The following is a 22512-nucleotide window of genomic DNA, read 5'->3' on the forward strand; positions in this document are numbered from 1 at the left end:
AATGATTCATAATGACATCCACTGAAGGATGTAAAGCAAATGGGACTCTCATGCACTGCTAGTGAAAATGCACACTGTACAACCATTCTGGAAAATAGTGTAGCAAATCTTAAGAAGTTAATCATAATACTGATAAGTCAGGAATTCCACTCAAGTATGTACCCAAGAGCCTTGAAAATAAACGTTCATAAGAACTTTATTCACAATAGTCAAAAGACAAAAACCAGCCAAATACGCATCAAAAGGTGAATGGATAAACATATTGTGGCATATCCATAGAGTGGAATACTACTCATCAAAGGAGTATATATATGACTACAAGTATATGAAATTCAAGAAAGGGCAAAATGAAATCTCTAGTAACCAAAAGTTGTGTTGGAAGTGGGCAGACTGACTTAAAGAGGCACCAGACAACTTTTCAGGGTGATGAAAATGTTGTGTATCTTGACTGCAGTGGTGATGGTACCATACACATGTCACACCCCATCACAGTGTACAGTTCAAATGGGTGCATTTTATTGCATATAAATCATATATAAAAAGAGTTGATTTTTTATAAATGAATTTAAATCCATCCATTTCTTGATATTTCCCAAATTAGGAATACCCACCCCACTCTCAATTTAATAACTCTGGTGCCCAAGTTCTTCTAGTTCTTCAATTCAAATCCATCATTAGTCGAGGTCCACTTGGAAAGTAAGGGATTATGCTTAAGGCACAACAAAAATGTACTTTAAAAAAAAAAAGGAGGAAGAGGACGTAAGGGGTTGCGAAGATTAGAAAGAGGGAAAAATGGAAAATGGAGGACATGAAGGGAGAAATAATGAGAGAAGAAAAGAAATGAAAAAAAGGAGATAATCTGATGAGATTATATGATGAACATACAGGTTATAAAAACCATACCAATATAAAGTGTATTAAAATCCAGGAAAGTTAAAAAAAAAAAAAAAGAAAGAAAGAAGTGTGTGAAATGAGAGAACTAGATGAAATGGTAAAGAGATCAGTGTCTGTTTATTTGTTGCAAATAGGCAAGTAGTAGGTCTCAAAGTCAAAATTTAGATAAAGGGATAGTATCTAGTCACCACCTATTCTTTTTGTCAGCATTTATTTGCAAAGAAAACCTTTTCAAAGAGTTTGGAACTTCCCAGTTCACTTCCCTCAAATCTCCTTAACCCAGGGGAGATCATATGTCTAAACAATTACAGGAAAGAATGAAACTACCATGACCAACTTCCCTGAACCCAGGGTTACTAACATGAAAACACAAAACTTGGAATCTGCCAGGAAGGAAGAAGAGGGGGAGAAAGGATTTGGGAAGACAATCAATAATGAGTAGACACTCATTACACTGAGTATAGATCCATGTTTTGGAAACCAAATTAAAATGTAAGAGTTAGCATACTGTTTTGAAAAATAAAGATCCTATCCAATCATTCTTTCCTGAAACAGATGAAGGAGGTGTTCAGGAATAGTTGTTGACAAATTCAGCATTTTCCTCAAACAGCAGTTCTGGATAAACCTGAGAAGTTAAAAAACCAGATCTCCAGACACGTAAGACCATATAATTTAGACATGGAGATTTTTCAAAACAGATGTTACCAATCCCTCTAAGTGCTATAGAAAAACTTCATGAATCTCTATGTACAACCTCATTCTGAGGATCATGTCATTGTACCTACCAGAATAAATTAGCCATAAGATATATCCCTAGCTAACTAACTTTGCCATTGTGAGTTACTATATGGAATAAACAAACTGGATTTTAGAGAATGGTTTGCCAGATAGAACGATATCAGGGTTTTTTCCCAAAGTGGAATTATTTTAATATATTGATACATTAATTTTAAGTATTAATATGTAAATGCAGATCACCACTGACCACTGAACATACTCCTACTTGTGATAATAAAACTGTATTATCAGCATTATCTTCCATTTAGATACGGTAGAAAACCTATTTCTGATTCACTGCAACAGATCTTGAGTCTGTAACACAGAAACTATAACAAATCTCTCAGAGTATCATTCCTGCCTCCCTGCCCTGTTGTTTACATAGTATTAAAATGCAAAACTCTGTAAGTATACCTACAATGAAATTTACATCAAACCCTTTTAACTTAGCCTATAGATAATTTTAATTTACCAAACCAAACACTGATAAAAAGATGTTTCATACAGCTCTAGGATTTTTTCTAGATAAAGTAATGAAATACAATGGTGATAAAAAGAACATCCCACCTAATCTTCCCATCAAATATCAGACTTTAAAGCTCAAATACAATTCACTAGGAAGTAGGCTAATACCATTTTTAAGAAACAGTCAATAAAATAATCAGTAAAAAAAAGTTAATAAAATAATAAACTTGTATTTCTGAGGCACTATTCATATTCATTTAAAATCTATTTTGAGGGGCGCCTGGGTGGCTCAGTTGGTTGAGCGGCCGACTTCGGCTCAGGTCACGATCTTGCGGTCTGTGAGTTCGAGCCCCGCGTCGGGCTCTGTGCTGACAGCTCGGAGCCTGGAGCCTGTTTCCGATTCTGTGTCTCCCTCTCTCTGACCCTCCCCCGTTCATGCTCTGTCTCTCTCTGTCTCAAAAATAAATAAACGTTAAAATCTATTTTGATTTTTAAAACAAAATTATTAATGATATAAATACTGGAACAGAAAAGAGGCTGAGAACTATTGGGCTAAGCATCCAAATGAAAAAAAAAAAAAGAAAAAAAACCTTAGAACCAAGAAATTCAAAAATTTGACACATTACCAGTCTGAACAATCTTACACTAAATAAATCATTCTCAAACGCTCATAAATGTTACAGCAAGAGATGACAAATAGTAAGGTATAATACAGAGCTTCCATAAGCATTAACTGACCATATAGAATAAAACATACACCTAGAAATGCTACTTTGAAATGTATGAAATGTATGAAAATACTCTGAAGTTTACAAAAAGTAAGTTGCTTATTTTGTCTGTATATAATCCAACTTCCTTGATACTGTGTGATACAAGATAAAACCAATAAAATAGATCATAGATGCTGTGTGGTATCATCTGTCAAATATAAACTTTGGTAACATTAAATTCCATTAGTTAACAAAAAGAGGGATTATGTATAATTTTAAGATGCTTATCTCTTCAACAGGCAAACCCATACCTAAGCAGAAGTCCATTATTCTGAACATTTGGATTTGAGCACAGCATCACCCCGACCTGGTGGTAGCTGAATCCAGCCAGTCATGTATGTAAGTAATTTAGAGACCATCTAAATCTAACTTCTGAAAATGTTTATCATCACAGGTGATTATAATGTAAGGTGAAAAATGTATATTGAATTCTCCATGTTGAAGCTGTCACAAAAAACCTATGCATGTATGAAATGCATTTAAGGAGTCACCTGAGACCTAATTTAATAGTTAAGTTATATGGCAGATGTACAAATTTTCCTACCAGAAGATAATTTTAATAAGCTTGAAATAATAAAATTTTCCAAAGTTGTCACCAACTACATCGTCTTGTAGATACCTCAAGAAACATTCACCAGTTCAGTAATTATTGGTCACCTATTATGCGGCAAAGGTTATATAAATCATACTTGTCTCACCTGTGCATAAATCAGAAATGTGTACCTGTAAGTACAGTCTTACTAGATTGGGAAAATATCACAGTTACAATAAGAACAGTACTGGATGAAACAAACTTCTATAATCTTTTCCTTCTACATTAAATATTTCACAAAATGGGGGGCGCCTGGGCAGCTCAGTCAGTTGGGCATCCGACTTCGGCTCAGATCACCTCACAGCCTGAGGGTTCGAAACCCCATGTCTGGCTCTGTGCTGACAGCTTGGAGCCTGGAGCCTACTTTGGATTCTGTGTCTCCCTCTCTCTCTGCCCCTGCCCAACTCATGCTCTGTCTCTCTCTGTCTCAAAAATGAACAGTAAAAAAAATTTTTTTGGTGTTAATGTTTCACAGCTTGTGTAATATTAATGTACCACACAATGTGGTATTAATGTATCACAGCTTAGCCACAAAATTATAAAACTCAGAAAACAGACCATAAGCAATAAAAATTAATTTCTACCATATCCAACTGTTTAATTACAACTTAATGCTTTCTTATACTTTTTAAAAATCTTTAAAAGATAACTCAATAAAGCTTTAATACAGATGTCACTAACATGAGTTAACCAACAATCACAACATAAAATACATTCATTATATAAACACGGCATTTATTTATTTATTTATTTATTTATTATCTTTTAGAGATTGAGAGAGTGAGCGTGCAACAGAGAGGAGCAGAAGGAGGAAGACAGAATCTTACACAGGTTCCACACTCAGGGCATGGAGCCCTAAGCAGGACCAGATCCCACAACCTTGGAATCATGACTTGAGCCATAATCAAGAGTTGGACACTCAACCCACTGAGCCACCCAGACGCCCTAAACACGGTGTATCTTAAATATGTTGTATCCTTTTTTTTTCTTTTTAAAGGACCCTGAGAGACCTACCAATGGCAGCAATGCCTTTCGTAAAGTAATTAAATGCTGCTATAGAGTTTGAGGAAAGGAGTAGAGCACTAATGAGTAAGGCTTTGGAATCAGATTTTTACAGATATAACAAGTGTGGGACCTTAGGAACCACTAAAATATAAATTCTTATAAAAGGCAGAGGAGTTTATGTTTTGTTCATTGATGTATGTTTAATATCAAGAAGAACACATGGTACACTTAGTAGGCATTCAATAAATACTGGCTTAATGAATTAATGAATTTATCTAAGTCTTATATTGAGAGATTAACTGGAGCTTTTATCTTATTATTTCATGGAAGATGCAGATGAGCCAAAATGAGAAGGCTGTAAAGAGAAAAGACTGGTTTCTTCCATGGATGATAACAATAATAACAATATCATCATCATCATAATCATCATGTTTTATGCTTAGTTTCATATAAGTGCATAAATTAAACTTCCCAAACAGAAAAACTGTATTTACTCATTTTTTTTACCAGGTTCCTAACAAGCTACAGGGTTTATGTGTATTGAAACCTAATTGATAAATAAATAAATTATAAGCCATGATTTCACAAAAAAGACTAGAGAGGATCCATGAAATTCTAGTCTGGTTTTTTCGTTTGTTTTTTGAGAGAGACAGAGACAGAGACAGAGAGTAGGGAAGGGGCAGAGAGAGAGGGAGAGAAAGAGAATTCCAATCAGGCTCCTCATTGGCAGCGCAAAGCCTGACACAGGGCTTGAACTCACGAACCACGAGACCATGACCTAAGCCGAAATCAAGAGTTGGACACTGAACTGAATGAGCCACCCAGGAGCCCCTGCTTACTTTTTTATGTAAATTTTTTCCCCTTCAATCCCTTTATGTAGGATAAGTAAAAAACAATTAGGTAGTAAAAAAAAATATAATTACCTAGAAAGAGTTATCATAAGACACAATATATAGGGTGTACATATATCATTTTTAAAACTAAAAAACTTTGAAAATATAGACTGGAACAAATGAGGAGACATTATATTTCTGTTTAGAGAGCATTGATACTATAAAAAGATACAAAGTTTATATTAACCTATAAATCTGAAGTATCTAAATACTAACAAATTCATTTTAGTAAGTGGGATTAGTACAAAATCATTCTAAAATTCAAGAGACCAAATGCATGACTGAGTTTTAGGCAACACTCAAACTCCCAATTCTTATCTGGAATATAACTGTACTCAGCATTGAGACAGAGTTTTAATTGGAAACAAAAACCTAATCAATTTTATGGTGTCCTACTTGGATAAAACTGTATAAAATAAATAGGGAAAGTCAACAACATGAAGCATAAAAGAAGAAATAAAAACAAGAGTCAAGAGATTGGCAGTGACCAAACAGAGGGTTCCCCATGACCCAAGACTTATTCAGCACTCCAGGTAAAGTAAAGCACATTATTAATGTGAAGATGTAATAAGCATCAGGCTTATCACACTTTGTGATTATTATCTTAATATCTTAACCATACAACCAGCTTCCCTTGACCTAACTCCAATTCTACCAACAAGTTTGTGATTACAAATTTATTTTTCCATTTAATCTGTCCAGGGAGAAAATTATATGTGTTCAGCCCAAAGAATAGCACATATCTCATTGTTAATTAATGAAGAGTGTTCTGGATTATAAACCAGTGTATTGTGAACTTGGTTACTTTGAAGGGAAAAATGAGTTTTAATTGGGATTTGCAGAATCAAGAACATTTTAAAAATTCAGTTTTCTTTACAGTTTGTGAGAGCTCCAATCATCCCTACCCGTGTATGAATCCCATGTTCCATTTCTTCCCAAAAGCTGTGAAAAGAATGCCTATCGATGGGAGGAGGAGCAGGAGAAATCATGAATCATCTCTGCCTCAAACGAAGACTCACAAAAACTGGGCTATTATAGGAACCCCTAAGGACCATCCCTTTTTATTGTTTCTGATCTGTTGTTTGTTCTTCTTATGTATTTTTGTAAGTCAAATTAATACCTTCTTTAAAACAAGTCAGACAATAAAATATCCATAACAATCATTAATTCAACTCTCACTGTTGGCAAAGTAAAGTTTCTAAGCCAGAAAAAGTGAGAAAGAAATAAACCCTGAATGGTGGTAACTTCACAAAGTAAATATTGGCTCTTGGTAGTCATGACTCTCAAAAACGTGCAGTAAATCTTAAGATAATAAAGAGATTCATTTTTTTTTTAACTTTCAAAAGCAAGGATCGAATACAAATAAGGAGAAATAAAATGTAAGGAATCAAAATGAAAACACAAGTAGAGAGGAACTAGGTTCAAACTTTCTCAACAAGTCCAAGTAAACTAGTATACAAGAAAAGAACCATTTACCTAAATTCAAAATAATACAGATTACATCTTCCATGTTCTCTCTACATTTAAATATTCTAATCCAATAGTATCCAGCAGAATTTTAACATTTGATAACACTAAAGGGAAGAATACACTAGATTCCTCACCAGTGACCTTATAATTGATAGGTCAAGATGTCTATATCATGGGTAGACGACCTCATTAATATTCCCAAGGAGAAACTAGAAAGTGCTAATGTTGAGCACTTTCCAGTTTCACCACTATAGCTTCAATTCAACATTGAAAAAGTACAAATGCATTCCACAGAATAAGGAAACCTGTTATTCAACCTGATCTCACTGTACTGATATTACAAGAACCTTTTCAATAGTTCTAAACGTAAGTGATTTCAAACACTAATTTTTAAAAAGGGGCCTTCCTCTGCCTCACAATCATAGCTTCCCAAACTGCTCAAAAAATTCTGAAAAGGGCTGCTTGGGTGGCTCAGTCAGTTAGGCCTAGGACTTCAGCTCAGGTCATGACCTCAAGATCATGGGATCAAGCTCCACATCAGGCTCTGTGCTGGCAGTGCAGAGCCTGCTTGGGATTCTCTCTCTCCCTCTCTGTCTCTCCCCTGCTAGCTCACTCTCTCAAAATAAACACTTTTTTTAAATTCTGAAAAGATATCAAGCTTATGAATTATGTAGAGACCCTGCTTTGATGGGCTAACAACAATTTTTAAAAAGTTGGTAACAGTATCAAAAATATGCTTTTAAGTATCTTATTTCACTCATGTTCCAAAAAATGTTACGAATTTGTAGTAAGGCCCATCTAAATCTGCATCTAGTCCAAAGACTCTTCTTGAAGAGAAGCCATAATTCAATATGATACAATTTAATCCTGAAACCTATATTAAGTAGTTTTTAAAACCATTAGATAATAGTCTGCATGAAAAGTTACAAGTATATCTGCACTAAAATCATTCTTATTCTCTGTCAGCAAGACACTAACATAATTTTAATTTCCCTAATGCCTAATGATATTGAGAACCTTATACGCCTAGCTGCCATCCACGTATCTTTTTTGGTGAAGTGTCTGTACAAATCTTTTGCCTATTTTTTAATCACATTGTCTGTGTTCCTACCATCGTTCAAGAGTTTGCTATATATTCTGGACATGAGTCCTTGATCAAGTACATATTTTGCATGTATTTTCTCCTTGTCAATGGCTTGCCTTTCCATTTTTCAAACAGTATCCTTCAAAGAACAAAAGTTGTAAATTTTGATAAAATCTAATTTATCAGTTTTTGTGTGTGTGAATTGTGCTTTGAGTGATATATCTAAGAAATCATTTTCTAATTCAAAGTCACAAAAATGTTCTCTTGCGTTTCCTTCTAAATTTTCTATAGCTTTACTTTTTACATTTAGGGCTGTGATCCATCTTCAGTTAATTTGTTTTATATGAAGTGAGGTAGGAATACAAGTTCACTGTTTTTGCATACAGATATCCAATCGTGCCAACACCATCTATTGAAAAGATTACCTCTTCTGTTGTTCATAGGAGTTTGGGTCTATTTCTGGCTCAACTATTTTGTTCCACTGATCTATTTGTCTATTGTTTTGTCTTGTTTACTATAAATTTTTGTAAGAAGTATTCAAATCAGGTAGGATTTATTCTCCAACTTTGTCGTCTTTTAAAAACTTTGTCTATCTGGATCCTTTGCATTTCCATATGATTTTTAAAATCAGCTTGTCGATTTCTAAATAAAAGCTTGCTGGAATTCAGATGATAATCATACTGGATTCATGTAGATCAATTTAGGGAAAATGGACATCTTAATAAACAGTATTAAGTCTTTCATTGCACGGACAGGGTTACTTTATTAATTTAGGTCTTCTTTTAATGTTCACAACATTTTCTAGTTCTCAGTCTATATAGGTCATAGGAATCTTTTGTCAAATTCAACCTAAGTGTTTCATACTTTTGATGCTATTATAAGTGCCATTTTTTTAATTTCAATTTCTAATTGCTTGTTAACAGTAAATTATATGGAAATAAAACTAATTTTTACAATAATCTTGTATCCTGAGATCTTGCTAAACTCCTTTAATAGTTCTAGCAAACTTTTTGTAAACTCAAAACAAGGTACCACTACATACCAATCAGAATGGCTAAAAATAACAAGACTTACTGTAACAAGTGTTGGCATGTGGAGGAAGCAGAATTTTCACACACTACTTGTAGGAATGTAAAATTTTACAACTACTTTGAAAAATTTATTAAACAGTTAAACGCACGTCTACCATATGATCTAGCCATTCCGCTCCTACGTATTTATCAAAGAGAACTGAAAGCATATGTCCATACAAATATTTCTATATATGAATGTTTATGGCAGCATGATTTCTAATAGCCAAAAACTAGAAACAACCCAAATTTCCCATCACCAGGTGAATGGATAAACCAACTGTGGGATAGCTATACGATGTAATTCTACTCAGAAATAAAAAGGAATGAGCTACTGATATATACAACAACATACATAAATCTCAAAGTTAAGCTCACTAAAAGAAGCCACAAAAACACAAGCTATGATTTCATTTATATAAAATTCTCTGAAGTGCCAAGTAATCTATAGTGACAGAAAGAAGTTCAATAAATGCCTGAGGAACAACTGCCAAGGGGCATGAGGAAACTTTTGACAGTGATAGTTATGTTCATTACCTTGATCCTGGTGATGTTTCCTGTCAAAACTTACCAAATTGCACATTTTCAATGCGTGCAGTTGATTGTATGTCACTTAGACTTCAATTTAGAAAAAGAAGAGGTACTAGTATAACTGTCCCCAGGTTCCAGAATATACTTTTTAAATTGATACGTAATTCACAAACCATAAAAATCCAGCCTTTTAAAGTCCACAATTCAGAGGCTTTTCTGCATATTGATGAGGTTGTACAACAACCACTGTTTAATTCCAGGACACTTTCATCACCACAAAGAGAAATCTGTATCCATTAGCAGTCACTCCACATTCCCTCTAGTCCCTCAAAATACAAAGAATTTCCAGATGACAATGAATTTCATCTGGTCTCTGCAATTCAACCCCCAAGACCTTTTAAGAGATTAGTTTTAAGTTAATTTCAATGGCCTGTAAACACTGCTACTCTTCATCATTTTATTCTTTCTAATGGGAATCAGAACCATACTGATACAGACAATAATAATTTCAGAGATGTTCCAATCATAAAATATCACTTAGTATATATGCGTAATTGTAATACTGATTGCCAAGTTATTACTTTCATTAAAATACTAATTCCAAATGTAGAAACTTTATCTTCCTCTTGGCTTTTCCTTATTATCAATGCCAGGGTTGGCCAAGACTGAGCTACAGTGGTGAATGATGAAAAGATGATGCCTTTGCAAATTCTGAATGGTACATAATCAGCAAAGCTTTAAAAAAAATTTAAATTAACACAACCCATTTTGAGAGAATTCCACCACGAACAATACTTTCTCAACAAATGCTCATCATTTAATATTTATAAAACTTTGCGTAAAGCCAATGCCTCATTGGAAGGATAATGGGTTTATGCTCTACATCAAACCAACTCAGAACATTATGATTGATACTTATGTCTATTTTTTAAAAAGAATCCATCACCATTTGTATTATAGCATCTGCTGTCTCTAGAAAAAATGATAATCATAATCAAAATCTAGCAATTTTTTACAATGGAACAGTGTCAGTGATGACAAATATACATAATAAACCTTGAACTAATTTGTGCCTGTTTTTAATGATTCTATTATCCTACAGATTATTTTTGGAACAAAAAAATTAAATGTGATAAAGCAAAAATAAAAGCTGATACTAGAATTTTTACATTCCTACATTTAGCACATACTGTGGAAAAAAAATACCCAAGCGTTACTAATTGCTTAAAAATTAACTTTTTAATAGACTCTTAACTATTGAGAACAAACTGATGGTTATCAGAGGAGAAGTGGGGGAGGCAGGAAGAGGTAATAGGTGATGGGGATTAAGGAGCACTTGTCATGATGAGCACCAAGTGATATACGGATGTTAAATCACTGTACCATATACCCGAAACTAATTTAACACTATGTTAACTGGAATTTAAAAACTTGAAAAAAAAATTTAATTTTAATAAACATTAACTTTTTAAACAATGTATTCCAAGCATATTAAATCACAAGTTAACTATATTTCTAATGATGTGCCTAAACAATGTATTCAGGCATTGAAAATTGAAATGTTGAAGTATGAAGAATGTTATATTTCTTTTGTAAAAAATATGGAATAAGCATTACAACATGACTATGCAATTGAAATATCAAAGATAGAAGATTTCAAAAATAACATGTAATGCCTATCTTTCTGATATTATTTTCAAAGCACACCACCAACAGTAAGTAGACTCTTGATATCTGAATTGGATATCATCAAAGACCTCTGAACCTACAAAGGTACAAAATCATTAAACACATCCACTTCAGAAAAATTACTGGGTGCCCAATGAAAAGAAGAAAATGACAAAGCCTCATTAAAATGCAGGTGTGAGTTCTACATATACTCAGTACCTATTCAAAAATTTGCCTAAAATATTATGAACTATATCATCATGGACCTTGCAGCTTGTTAACAGTCCAAACCATGAATGTTAAACCCTTGAATGTCAAGAGTCTGTTCTAAATGCCTGAGAAAAGAATGAGCATATGAAGAAATGAATTCAATAAATTTTCTAGGCATAATGCCAACACAGGATCTGTCACCTAAAAAACAGCATTTATTCTACAGAAATGAAAATTAAGTTCACATGAAAACCTGTACACAAATGTTTATAGTAGCTTTATTCATCATTACCAAAAACTAGAAACAACATAAATTTCCTTCAATCTGTCAATCAACCAACTGTGGTACAACCACACAGTGATATTCCAACAAACACCAAGTTACAAACTATGGTATATACAAAAATTTGGATGAATCTCAGGGGTATTATGCTAAGTACAAAACACTAGCCTCAAAATGTCACATACTTTACTGTTTTTAATTTTTTTTTTAATATTTATTCATTTTTTGACAGAAAGTGAGTGGGGGAGGGGCAAAGACAGAGGGAGACACAGAATGTGAAGTAGGCTCCAGGCTCTCAACTAGACAGCATAGAGCTCGATGCAGGGCTTGAACTCACAGACCATGAGATCATGGCATGAGCCGAAGTAGGACACCCAACCGACTGAACCACCCAGGCACCCCTAAAATGTCACATACTTTATAATCCCATTTATTTAACATTCTCCTAAAAAGAAAACTAAACTGATGGAAAACTAATCAATGGTTGCCAAAGGGAGAGGGGGCAGGTGTGATTGTAAAGGGATAGCATGAGGGAATTTTGGGGGTGATGGAATTTATTCTATATCATGACTGTGCTGGCGGTTACATGAATCTATACATGTATTAAAATTCACATGCCTGTATACCAAAAAAAAAAAAGAAAAAAAAGGCCAATTTTACCGTACAAGAATTAAAAAACTAAGCTGCATTTCTAAGAAATCAACTAATTTTACTCACTCATTTTGAAAAGTGTGACAAAGTTGTATATGGATAATTATTAAATAAATTTGTTCAATAATATTTGTTACGGGTGATAACAATAGTCAACAAATCAAGTGACTGAAAAATCTTAAAAACTCTACTAACTTTTTAATCAAAAAAGAACTTACCAAGTTCATTAAGACTCTGAGCAGCTTTTGTTATCTCTCTGCTTCCCCCTTGCAGTTGTCCTTGGAGTCTCTTAGTGAGATACAGGATGCGAACTATTCTCCGAAGCAAATCACAGGCAACCTGCACAAATATCACAATGTTGAGTAAGTATAGTCAATCCATTAAGTTTTATTACTATTATCATGTGAATCTCTCCATTCTTTCCATATGCTAAAGATTCATTCATGTCTTTTGTTTCCTATCCATCAGAAACCTAAAAACTCACAAGGTTTAGAAAGCATCATTTTAAAATAAAACTCCCAATTTACCCCATAAGAAGAGAATGGGGAATGAGGTGCTATAAAACTCGGGAACTCTTCTCTGGATCCTTGAGCAGTTTTAGTCTCCAGGCCAGTGGTTCTCAGTCTTCACACTAAATTCAAATTCAAAAAATTCCAAAGCCAAGGCCATAGCCCTGGCCAATTAAATCAGAATCTCTAGAGGTGCATACTGAGCACCTGTATTTTTTTTTAATTTTTTTTTTAATGTTTATTTTTGAGAGAAGGAGAGACAGACCATGAGCTGGGGAGAACCGGGGGGGGGGGGGGGGCGGGGGGACACAGAATTTGAAGCAGGCTCCAGGCTCCAAGCTGTCAGCACAGAGCCCAACGCGGGGCTCGAACTCACGAACTGTGAGATCATGACCTGAGCTGAAGTCAGACGCTTAACCAACTGAGCCACCCAGGTGCACCACCTGTATTTTTCTCAAAGTTTATTTATTTTGAGAGAGTGAGTGAGCATGAGTGGGTAAGGGGCAGAGAGAGAGAATCCAAGCAGGCTCATGCTGTCAGCGAGGACGTGGGGCTCCATTCCAAGAACCATGAGATCAGGACCCCAGCCTAAATCAAAAGTCAGACACCTAACAGACTGAGCTACCCAGGCACCCCTCAGTATTTTTTTTAATATCCAATGTGCAACCAAGGTTGATAGCCACTGTGCTAGGACTGCTTAGCTTCCTACTACTGCCTCTTATTGTTTTCATCCTGGTTTCTCTTTTCTAGGTCCATAGGGGAACAAACATAACTTTTCCCAATTTCACCAGATCTTAAAGAATAAATATGCTCTACTTGAATTTTCTAATTTTTTTAAATCACTAATAACAAATTATAAAAGAGAGTTATTAAAACAAAACAAAACAAAAAACTATCATATACATATACATTCACTTACTATTTCTTTTTCATTACCAGACCTAATGCTGGGTCTTTACATAACCAAGACTATGACATGAAATGAAGACCCAAGTATTTCAGGACACTCTATTACAGAAGCTGGCTCCAGAGCAATGCCCGAGGGAGAGACAGGAGAGGGAAGACTGATGGAATAGTAGATATGTAGTGACCTTTAGTATCAGTAGCGATAATGAAGAGAGACAGTCGATGCTGCCGCATCACCACCATCTTTATGACCCTCAAGCTGGTTGAGAAGAACATCTCCCATCTAAGGAAGAAAATCTTAACTGGAGGCAATAAGAATTAAAAGCACTAGGAAAACAGCTGAGACTCCAGCTATAAACACTGTTTTCTGAATGAAACACACACACCCCAGAACCACACACATACCCACACAACATACAAAGACACACAAACATATAATCAAAAACATAATGCTTACAAACATGTAAGTCAAAGGCAACCAATTATTAAACCTGTTTACCTGAATGCTTTTCTCTGTAACTTTAGTCTAAAGTAATTATAATGATAAAAGAATGCCAAATAAGAATGTCCCTGGGGGCCCCTGGATAGCTCAGTAAGCCTCCAACATCAGGTCATGATCTCACCTTTCCTTAGTTCGAGCCCTGTGTTGGGCTCTGTGCTGACAGCACAGAGCCTGCTTGGGATCCTCTGTGCCCACATCTCTCTCAGCCCCTCCCGCACTCACTTCTGTGCATGCATACAGGCACACCTTCTCTCTCAAAGATAAACATTAAAAAAATAAAATGTGTCCCTAGAAACTGGAAGATTTGCGCATCTTTATCTTTTAATTAAATTTTATTTATATTCTGAATAAGTAACATAAGCACATAATTCAAGATGCAAAAGAAAATTTAAAAAGTCACCTTCTTATCTCTATGTCCCAAATATGCACTTACCAAAAACAACCACTTATCAGTTTTTTCTTGCTTGTCAGAAGAGCATTTTTATTTTTTTTTTAATTTTTTTTTTCAACGTTTTTTATTTATTTTTTTTGGGACAGAGAGAGACAGAGCATGAACGGGGGAGGGGCAGAGAGAGAGGGAGACACAGAATCGGAAACAGGCTCCAGGCTCCGAGCCATCAGCCCAGAGCCTGATGCGGGGCTCGAACTCACAGACCGCGAGATCGTGACCTGGCTGAAGTTGGACGCTTAACCGACTGCGCCACCCAGGCGCCCCAGAAGAGCATTTTTAAATGAACCATCTGGAATGCAGTATCCCTAATAATCATTCCTCTGGGATTCCAAATACTTCATGAGGAGAAATACCAGATCTTACTTTAGTCTAATCACCTAGAATCCCCCAGTACCTATCCCATAAAGGATATGCCCTCACACATGAAATCTTCGAGCTTATTTCTAATGCTTTTATTTTTAACCATACTTAATCTGTCACCAACTCTTATTGACCATTCTTCTGTTGCATAACCCAAAAGTTACATTACCTCTGGTCCTATAAGCATCACCTAATCCAAATCTTTACCACCTTCACCTTCACAATGTGGTCTACCAACTAGCTTTCCAGTCTCTTAACTGAAATCCATCCTGCTAGATTTAGCTTCTTAGAAACAGTTTTCAGCACTCCAGTCCCCTTTTTAATAAACTTCAATGGCTCTCTACTAACAGATTATGTTGAATCTTCTCACAACAGCATTTAATAAAATCCTCAGTCAAGAAGTCTTAGATAATCTATAAGGCATCAACTGTCAGCATTTCCTAATATAGTTGCCTCCACTCCAGACAATTTCCCTTCCTTATTTTTTATGTGGGACTTTTATAATCCAATACAATACCAACATATTATCAGCACTAAAACGAACTAAGATATCCAGCCATGAAAAGACAGAGAGTAATGTCATATCAGTTATGTGAAAGAAGCTAATCTAAAAAGGCTATAAGTATTAGTATCATTTCAACTACCTAAAATTCTGTAAAAGACAAAACTATGGAGAAAAGAAAAAGATCAGTGGCTGCCAAAGTTTAGAAGACTGACTACACAGAGTACACAAGATTTTTAGGGCACTGAAAATGCTCTGTATAAACACTATAATGATGGATATATGTCACTATACATTTATTCAAACCCACTGAATGTACACAAAGAGTGAACCCAGATGTAAATTATGGACTCTGGGAGATAATGATATGTCATTATAGGTTCAACAATTTTAACAAATGTACCACTCTGGTGGGGGATGGTGATTAAGGGGGAGGCATGCATGTTTAGGGGCAGGGAATATAGGAGATACCTCTATCTTCCTCTTACTTTTTTTTTTTTTAACTGTATTTGAGAGAGTGAGAAAGCGTACCCAAGCAGAGGAGGGGCAGTGAGAGAGGGAAACCAGGCAGGTTCCGGGCTGTCAGCACAGAGCCTGACACGGGGCTCGATCTCACCAACTGTGAGATCACAACCTGAGCTGAAATCAAGAGTCGGACACTTAACCAAATGAGCCACCCAGGAGCCCTGTTCCTCTTGCTTTTGCTGTGAATCTGCAACTGCTCTATAAAATAGTGCTTAAAATAAATACAGATATTACAAACACAGAAAACCATACACAGAAATTACAGCTAAATGAACCTGGAACCACCATGCAGATCAGAAGACAGGACCATGGAAATGACTACAGAAGCCCTCTAGGTACCCTATCCCAATCATGCCTTCGATCCATTGCCCTCTACTCTCCCATCTCAGCCAAGAGAAATCACTAGTCTGGCTTTTGGGATAATCACTTCCTTGCTTTTCTTTGTGCTTTTATTACTGAAGTATATTTATCTATACACTAGCTTATATGCTATAGTTTAAACTTGCCCTTTTTTAAAATCTACATAGGTTCCCTCACCATCTTATTTTTTTCTTTGCAATCTGCTAAATATATTCAATCATCTGTCCTATACATTTTCCCACAGACTGGGTTTTGTTGAGAGCATTCCCACAGTGCAGTTTAACACGTTCTTCTGTCTTCCATATTTCCCGTACATCAGTAGTTGGATGTAGGCAGCTTCATCAAACTCAACTGTAATATCTTAGACAAACTCATCCCTTATGTAGTGGTGCATGTGCAACACGTGTATGATTTTTCTCTGTGTTGTTAGCAGTGATATTCAATGTGAAAATCCATTAAAACATAGAGATTATTCCAAATCCATCATTTTGCCTTTATTTATTAGCATATAAAATTTCTAACTTTATCCCACCTACTATTTGTTTACCTGGTGGTACTGTTCATACAAAAAAATAAACATAAATACTTGATTCTTTCTCGTGCTTTATCAGTTTTCAAAATTAGACTGCTTCCCTGCTCTTTGAGGAGGACAGGGTCACAACTCCAGGGGAGCTCTGGAGGCCCCACTCCTGCTCCTGCCTCACTGCTGTTCATTCTCGCCAAGGAACAAGTAGGTCAGGAAGCCATGCCACAGCCATGACTTTTAAAGACACCAGGAAGACGCCCGGGGAACCAGAGGTGGCAATTTGCCCAATTAGAATTACACTAGGGGTACCTGAGTGGCTCAGTCAGTTGAGAGTCAGACTTCAGCTCAGGTCATGATCTTGCAGTTTCTGAGTTCGAGCCCCTCATCAGGCTCCGTGCTGACAGCTTGGAGCCTGGAGCCTGCTAACCAGGCACAATGTGCAATCTTTGGAGAAGTTATGTGCTGACTTCGTCAGAGGCACAAAGGAAAAGAATCTCAAAGTGAAAGGATAGTTTGGATACCTACCAAGACTCAAAATCACTGCAAGAAAAACTCCCTGTGGTAAAGATTCTAAGATTTGGGATCATTTTCAGATGACGATCATTGAAATAATGAGGCAAGTCATTGATTTCCACAGTCCTTCTGAGATTGTTAAACAGATTACTTCCATCAGTATTGAGCCAGGAGTTGAGGCTGAAGTCACTATTGCAGATGCTTAAATCAACTTTTTAATAAATTGATTATCAATTGTTTAAAAAAAAAAGATTACTTTCCTTATACCCACCAAAGATGAACAATTAGTGAGGTGTTTGTTTGTTTGTTTCAGCTATCAATATGAACACAGAGATTTAACCATAATAAAGGATACCAATCCACTGTAGCTTTTATCCTTGCAGAGGCTCGCTTTGTCCCTCTGTGGCCACTGCGAGCCTCTCAGGCTGACCAATTGTACCAATTTGCCTGAGACAGAAGTTTCCCAGAACCCTGGATTTTCTGTGCTAAAACTAGTATAGTTGGTCACCCCAGAGGCTTTGCAAAATCCTTTCGTTATGATTCATGTTAGCAGTGGTTGATAGCTTTTTAAAAAATTTTTTTTAATCTTTATTTATTTTTGAGAGGGAGACAGAGTGTGAGTGGGGGAGGAGCAGAGAGACAGGGAGACAGAATCTGAAGCAGGCTCCAGGCTCTGAGCTGTCAGCACAGAGCCTGATGTGGGGCTCGAACTCACGAACCATAAGATCATGACCTGAGCTGAAGTCGGACGCTTACCGACTGAGCCACCCAGGAGCCCTGGTTGATAGCTTCTTTGATATACAGTACAAAAATATTCCAGCATCATTTTATGTATTTCAACCCCACCTGGAATCAAAGATTTATCAAGGAAGCCCTGGTTTCCTTTAGAGGTCAACAGCTTTTCAAGAACACATTCTGGAAACTAAACTTGCTCATTTCTGTGACTTTTCAGCAGACATAGATAGGAAATGTCACAATCCAAACATCACATATTCATTGCTTTATTCCATAATATACATAAAACATTCTCAGATCAATATTATACGTATCTATGTACAAAAATATGTACATATGTAATGTATATATAAAAATAAAATTAAAATCCCTCATGAATTTACACCGATAATTCCAATTAATGGGGCACCTGGGTGGTTCAGTCAGTTAAACGTCTGACTTCGGCTCACTCAGGTCATGATCTCAGTTTGTGTGTTTGAGCACTGCATCAGGCTCTGTGCTGACAGCTCAGAACCTGGAGCCTGCTTCAGATTCTGTGTCTCCCTCTCTCTCTGCCCCTCCCCTGCTCGTGCTCTCTCAAAAAAATAAACAGTAAAAAAAAATTTTTTTTTTAAATCAGGAGCACAGGGCATTTGCTTAATCTTCTTACATCTGTACATTATTTCTTCCACACGGATACTTCTAGCTCTCAAAGATGTAAGACATAACAGAATTAGAATAATTTAACATTATCCATTTGCTTTGCTGCACAACATACAGAAAACATTATCTCAATACACAACCAACGACACAAATATGACAGCTAAAGACAGTTCTTAAAACCTGTTTTGCACATGTGCTCCCTACATTTTTTCTTACAATTTTTATTTATCAAAACATACAGCCATGACATACTATACTCCCATTAATAGCCTTCATTTAATATTAGCTCCTATGCTCATCACCTGTCTTACGTTGGTATTTCTCTAGTCATTCTGATTGTCTCAAACACACTATCAGATTCCTAAGGAAGGAGAGGAACAATCTTCCCTGCATTCGTATGTGGATGGCTATCTCTACACTTGAAAATCAGTTTGGCAGGTCTACCAATTACCTATCACTGCACCAAAAACCAGTTCAAAACTTAGTGGTTTAAAATGATTTCTTATGTCTCACAATTCTGTGGGTCAGGAATTTAGGCAGGGTTCAAATGCTGCATGTGGGATCAGCTGGGATTACTCAGTCGCTGCACCCAGCTAGCAATGAGGCTGGTTTGGAGAGTACTAGAAGGCTTCACTCAAATGTCTGACGTCTTAGGCTTCTGTACCTATCGTCTCTGCATGTTTGCCTCCAGCTGCCTCTCAGCACAGTGGTCTCCTGTAGTGGGATGTCTTACTGGCTTTCCCCAAGCAGAAACAGAAGCTGCTGCGCCCCCTGGAGGCTAGATCTAGAACTAACACAAAAACACTCCCACAGCACACGTTTTTTAGTTTTGCTCTAGTAGCTGCTGTTTTTACAGTATTTGGGGACACTGGCATTTTATGTTGCTGTTATCTTCCCTCTTCCTTCCTTCCTGGCATATTCACTTTTTTGGCAGATAATTACACAGCCAGTTAAACAAGTCATCATCTATACAAGTAGATCAAATTTTTAACAGGACCCTACTGAAGTATATGAAAACCATGTACCGATAAAACATAAGCACACAGAGAAAATGTTTGTCAGATGATTTCTTCCTTCTTAGTTTGAACATTTTCTTAAGCTTTCTTACTTATATAATTTCAAAGTTAAAAATTTTAATTAAAAACTTTCCAGTGAAAAGCTAATATATGTGTATGACTTAAAAAATTAAAAAGTAAAACGATAAAAAGTTAAAAAAATAAATTGAAAAGATAAAAATGTTATATAATAGGTATGTGAATTATATCTCAACAAAGCTGTCATACTGAAAGTTAAAAAAACTCATTTTCTTATATAATTTTAAAATTTTTAAAATTTAAATACTCTATGTAAGAGATAATAAGCTCTTCAAAATTTCTTTCTGAAAAACTCTGAAGCAGTTCATAAGCTAACAATGTTACTAAAATGAGCTAAGATGGATGATTCTTGGGGTGATAATTAAATTCAACTCATGTATTCATGTATACAGATGAAGTCAGAAGGCTCTGTTTGGAGAAAGAAAAGGCTTCTGTAAAGAGTGAAATGGGGATAAAAAGCAAAGGGAATTAAATGTAAGTAAAAGTACTTTCTCCTAATTGACAGAACAATCATAGTGATTTTATGTTCAAGGCAGAAACAACTTTGTAGCTCTTTCTTTGTTGCTTTCTTATACCACATGCATTTAAATGAATTAGGAGCTCAAGGAATAAAAAGATTAAACAGGAACATTAAAGTTTCCCCAATGTTCAAAACAGAAATGACCAAAGTGAACAGAAAATGGTTAAAACATAATAAGCTTCCAAAGAGGGCTTACATTTCAAAATAGTTTTTATTTATTTATTTTTTATTTTAGAGAGAGAGTGCACAAGGTAGGGGAAGGGGGGAGAAAGATGGGAGGGGGAGACAGAGAGAGAGAGAGAGAGAGAGAGGGAGGGAGGGAGGGAGAATCCCAAGCAGGCTCCATGTCCAGTGCAGAGCCTAACCTGGGCCCAATCCTATGACCCTGGGATCATGACCAGAGCCAAATTTAAGAGTCATATGCTCAACTGAGCCACCCAGGCGCCCCAGACTTCAAAATAGTTCTAAAGACAACAAATTTCTAAGATGAATTTCCTTCCTAAGGTAAGCCTGCATATGAGTTAATCCCAGAAAAATTAAATACTGGACATAAAGATACCAAAATGTACATAGCGTATTTTTCTTTACTTTCCCTTCCTTTCTTCCTTTGTAATATTTTGGCCAAAGGTATTCAACTTAGTTGTCCCTCTTGTATCGTATTTTTTACAGTAAGGGTGCAGAAAATTAGGGCTAATATTTAATAATAAAAATAAAGTGTTTATCTTATTTTTTTAAATTTTTTATGTTTATTTTTGAGAGAGACAGAGGGCGAGTGGAGGAGGGGCAGAGAGAGAGAGGAGACACAGGATCAGAAGCAGGCTCCAGGCTCTGAGCTGTCTGCACAGAGCCGACGCAGGGCTCGAACTCACGAACTGTTCAGATCATGACTTGAGCCCAAGTCAGCACTTAACCGAATGAGCCACCCAGGCACCCCTAAAGTGTTTATCTCAAACACAAAAATCCTGACCTCTCATGCTTCTGTAACCATAAAAAATAAAAACATTCAGGGTGCCTGGGCAGCTCAGTCGGTTAAGCATCCAACTTTGGCTCAGGTCATGATCTCACGGTTTGTGGGTTTGAGGCCTGCATCCGGCTCCGTGCTGACAGCTCAGAGCCTAGAGCCTGCTTCAGATTCTGTGTCTCCCTCTCTCTCTCTCTGCCCTTCCCCTGCTCACACTCTGTCTCTCTCTCAAAATATAAACATTAAAAAAAAATCTAGATTAAAAGAAATAAAATAAAAAATAAAAGCATTATGAAAGAGTTCTGTATTTTAGAGCTGGAAGAGAATGTACAGATCCACTCTAAACTTTTATCATAAAAAAAATGCACCACCATTACCACCACAACAAAAATGGTAATCACCTGAGGTAAAGGATGGGTTAGCCAAGCTTATTGTGGTAATCATCTCACAACATATGCATGTTATCAAATCATCACGTTATACACTTTAAACTTACACAGTGTTATATGTCAATTATATCTCAATAAAACGGGGGTCAAAAGACACTAAAGTTCACTTACTATCATGTGGCTGGGTGATGAAGACTAGCAGTCAGGCCTCCTAACTCCTAGTCCACTACACTTCATCTGTACTTACAAAGCCAAGTTTGTTCTTGATTTTTACCTCCAGCTAGCTTCTGGAACACAGGAACTAGATTATCTAGCTTTTTTATATATTCTACAGAATCAAAAGCAAAGAATACTAAATTTAGAGAAAGAAATCTTCTTTCACAGTCTTAACACTGCTGCACACTGGCTCCAGCAAGTAACTTTCAGAACCTCGGTTTATTTGTCCATAAAATGATGAGATATACAACTTTTTTTTTTAATTTTTTAATGTTTATTTATCTTTGAGAGAGAGACAGAGAGAGACAGAGAGAGAGCAAGGGACAGACAGAGAGAAAGGGAGACACAGAATCTGAAGCAGGCTCCAGGCTCTGAACTATCAGCACAGAGCCCGATGCAGGCCCCTAACTCACCGACCATGAGATTATGACCTGAGTA

General features: G+C 36.2%; 1 protein-coding gene and 1 pseudogene across 1 annotated transcript in view; one reads left to right on the plus strand and one right to left on the minus strand.

Moving 5' to 3' along the window:
• The window catches only part of COG5 (component of oligomeric golgi complex 5), a 305015-nt gene that overhangs the window by 254716 nt on the left and 27787 nt on the right, over positions 1-22512 (minus strand). Inside the window, exon 6 of the mRNA XM_027071580.2 lies at positions 12582-12702. Coding sequence (XP_026927381.2) covers positions 12582-12702 — 121 coding nt within the window. The remainder of the gene's footprint in view (positions 1-12581; positions 12703-22512) is intronic.
• LOC106980662 (40S ribosomal protein S20-like) lies at positions 17235-17851 on the plus strand (annotated as a pseudogene).

This window comes from Acinonyx jubatus, chromosome A2 (assembly GCF_027475565.1).
Source record: "Acinonyx jubatus isolate Ajub_Pintada_27869175 chromosome A2, VMU_Ajub_asm_v1.0, whole genome shotgun sequence".
Taxonomy (NCBI): Eukaryota; Metazoa; Chordata; class Mammalia; order Carnivora; family Felidae; genus Acinonyx; species Acinonyx jubatus.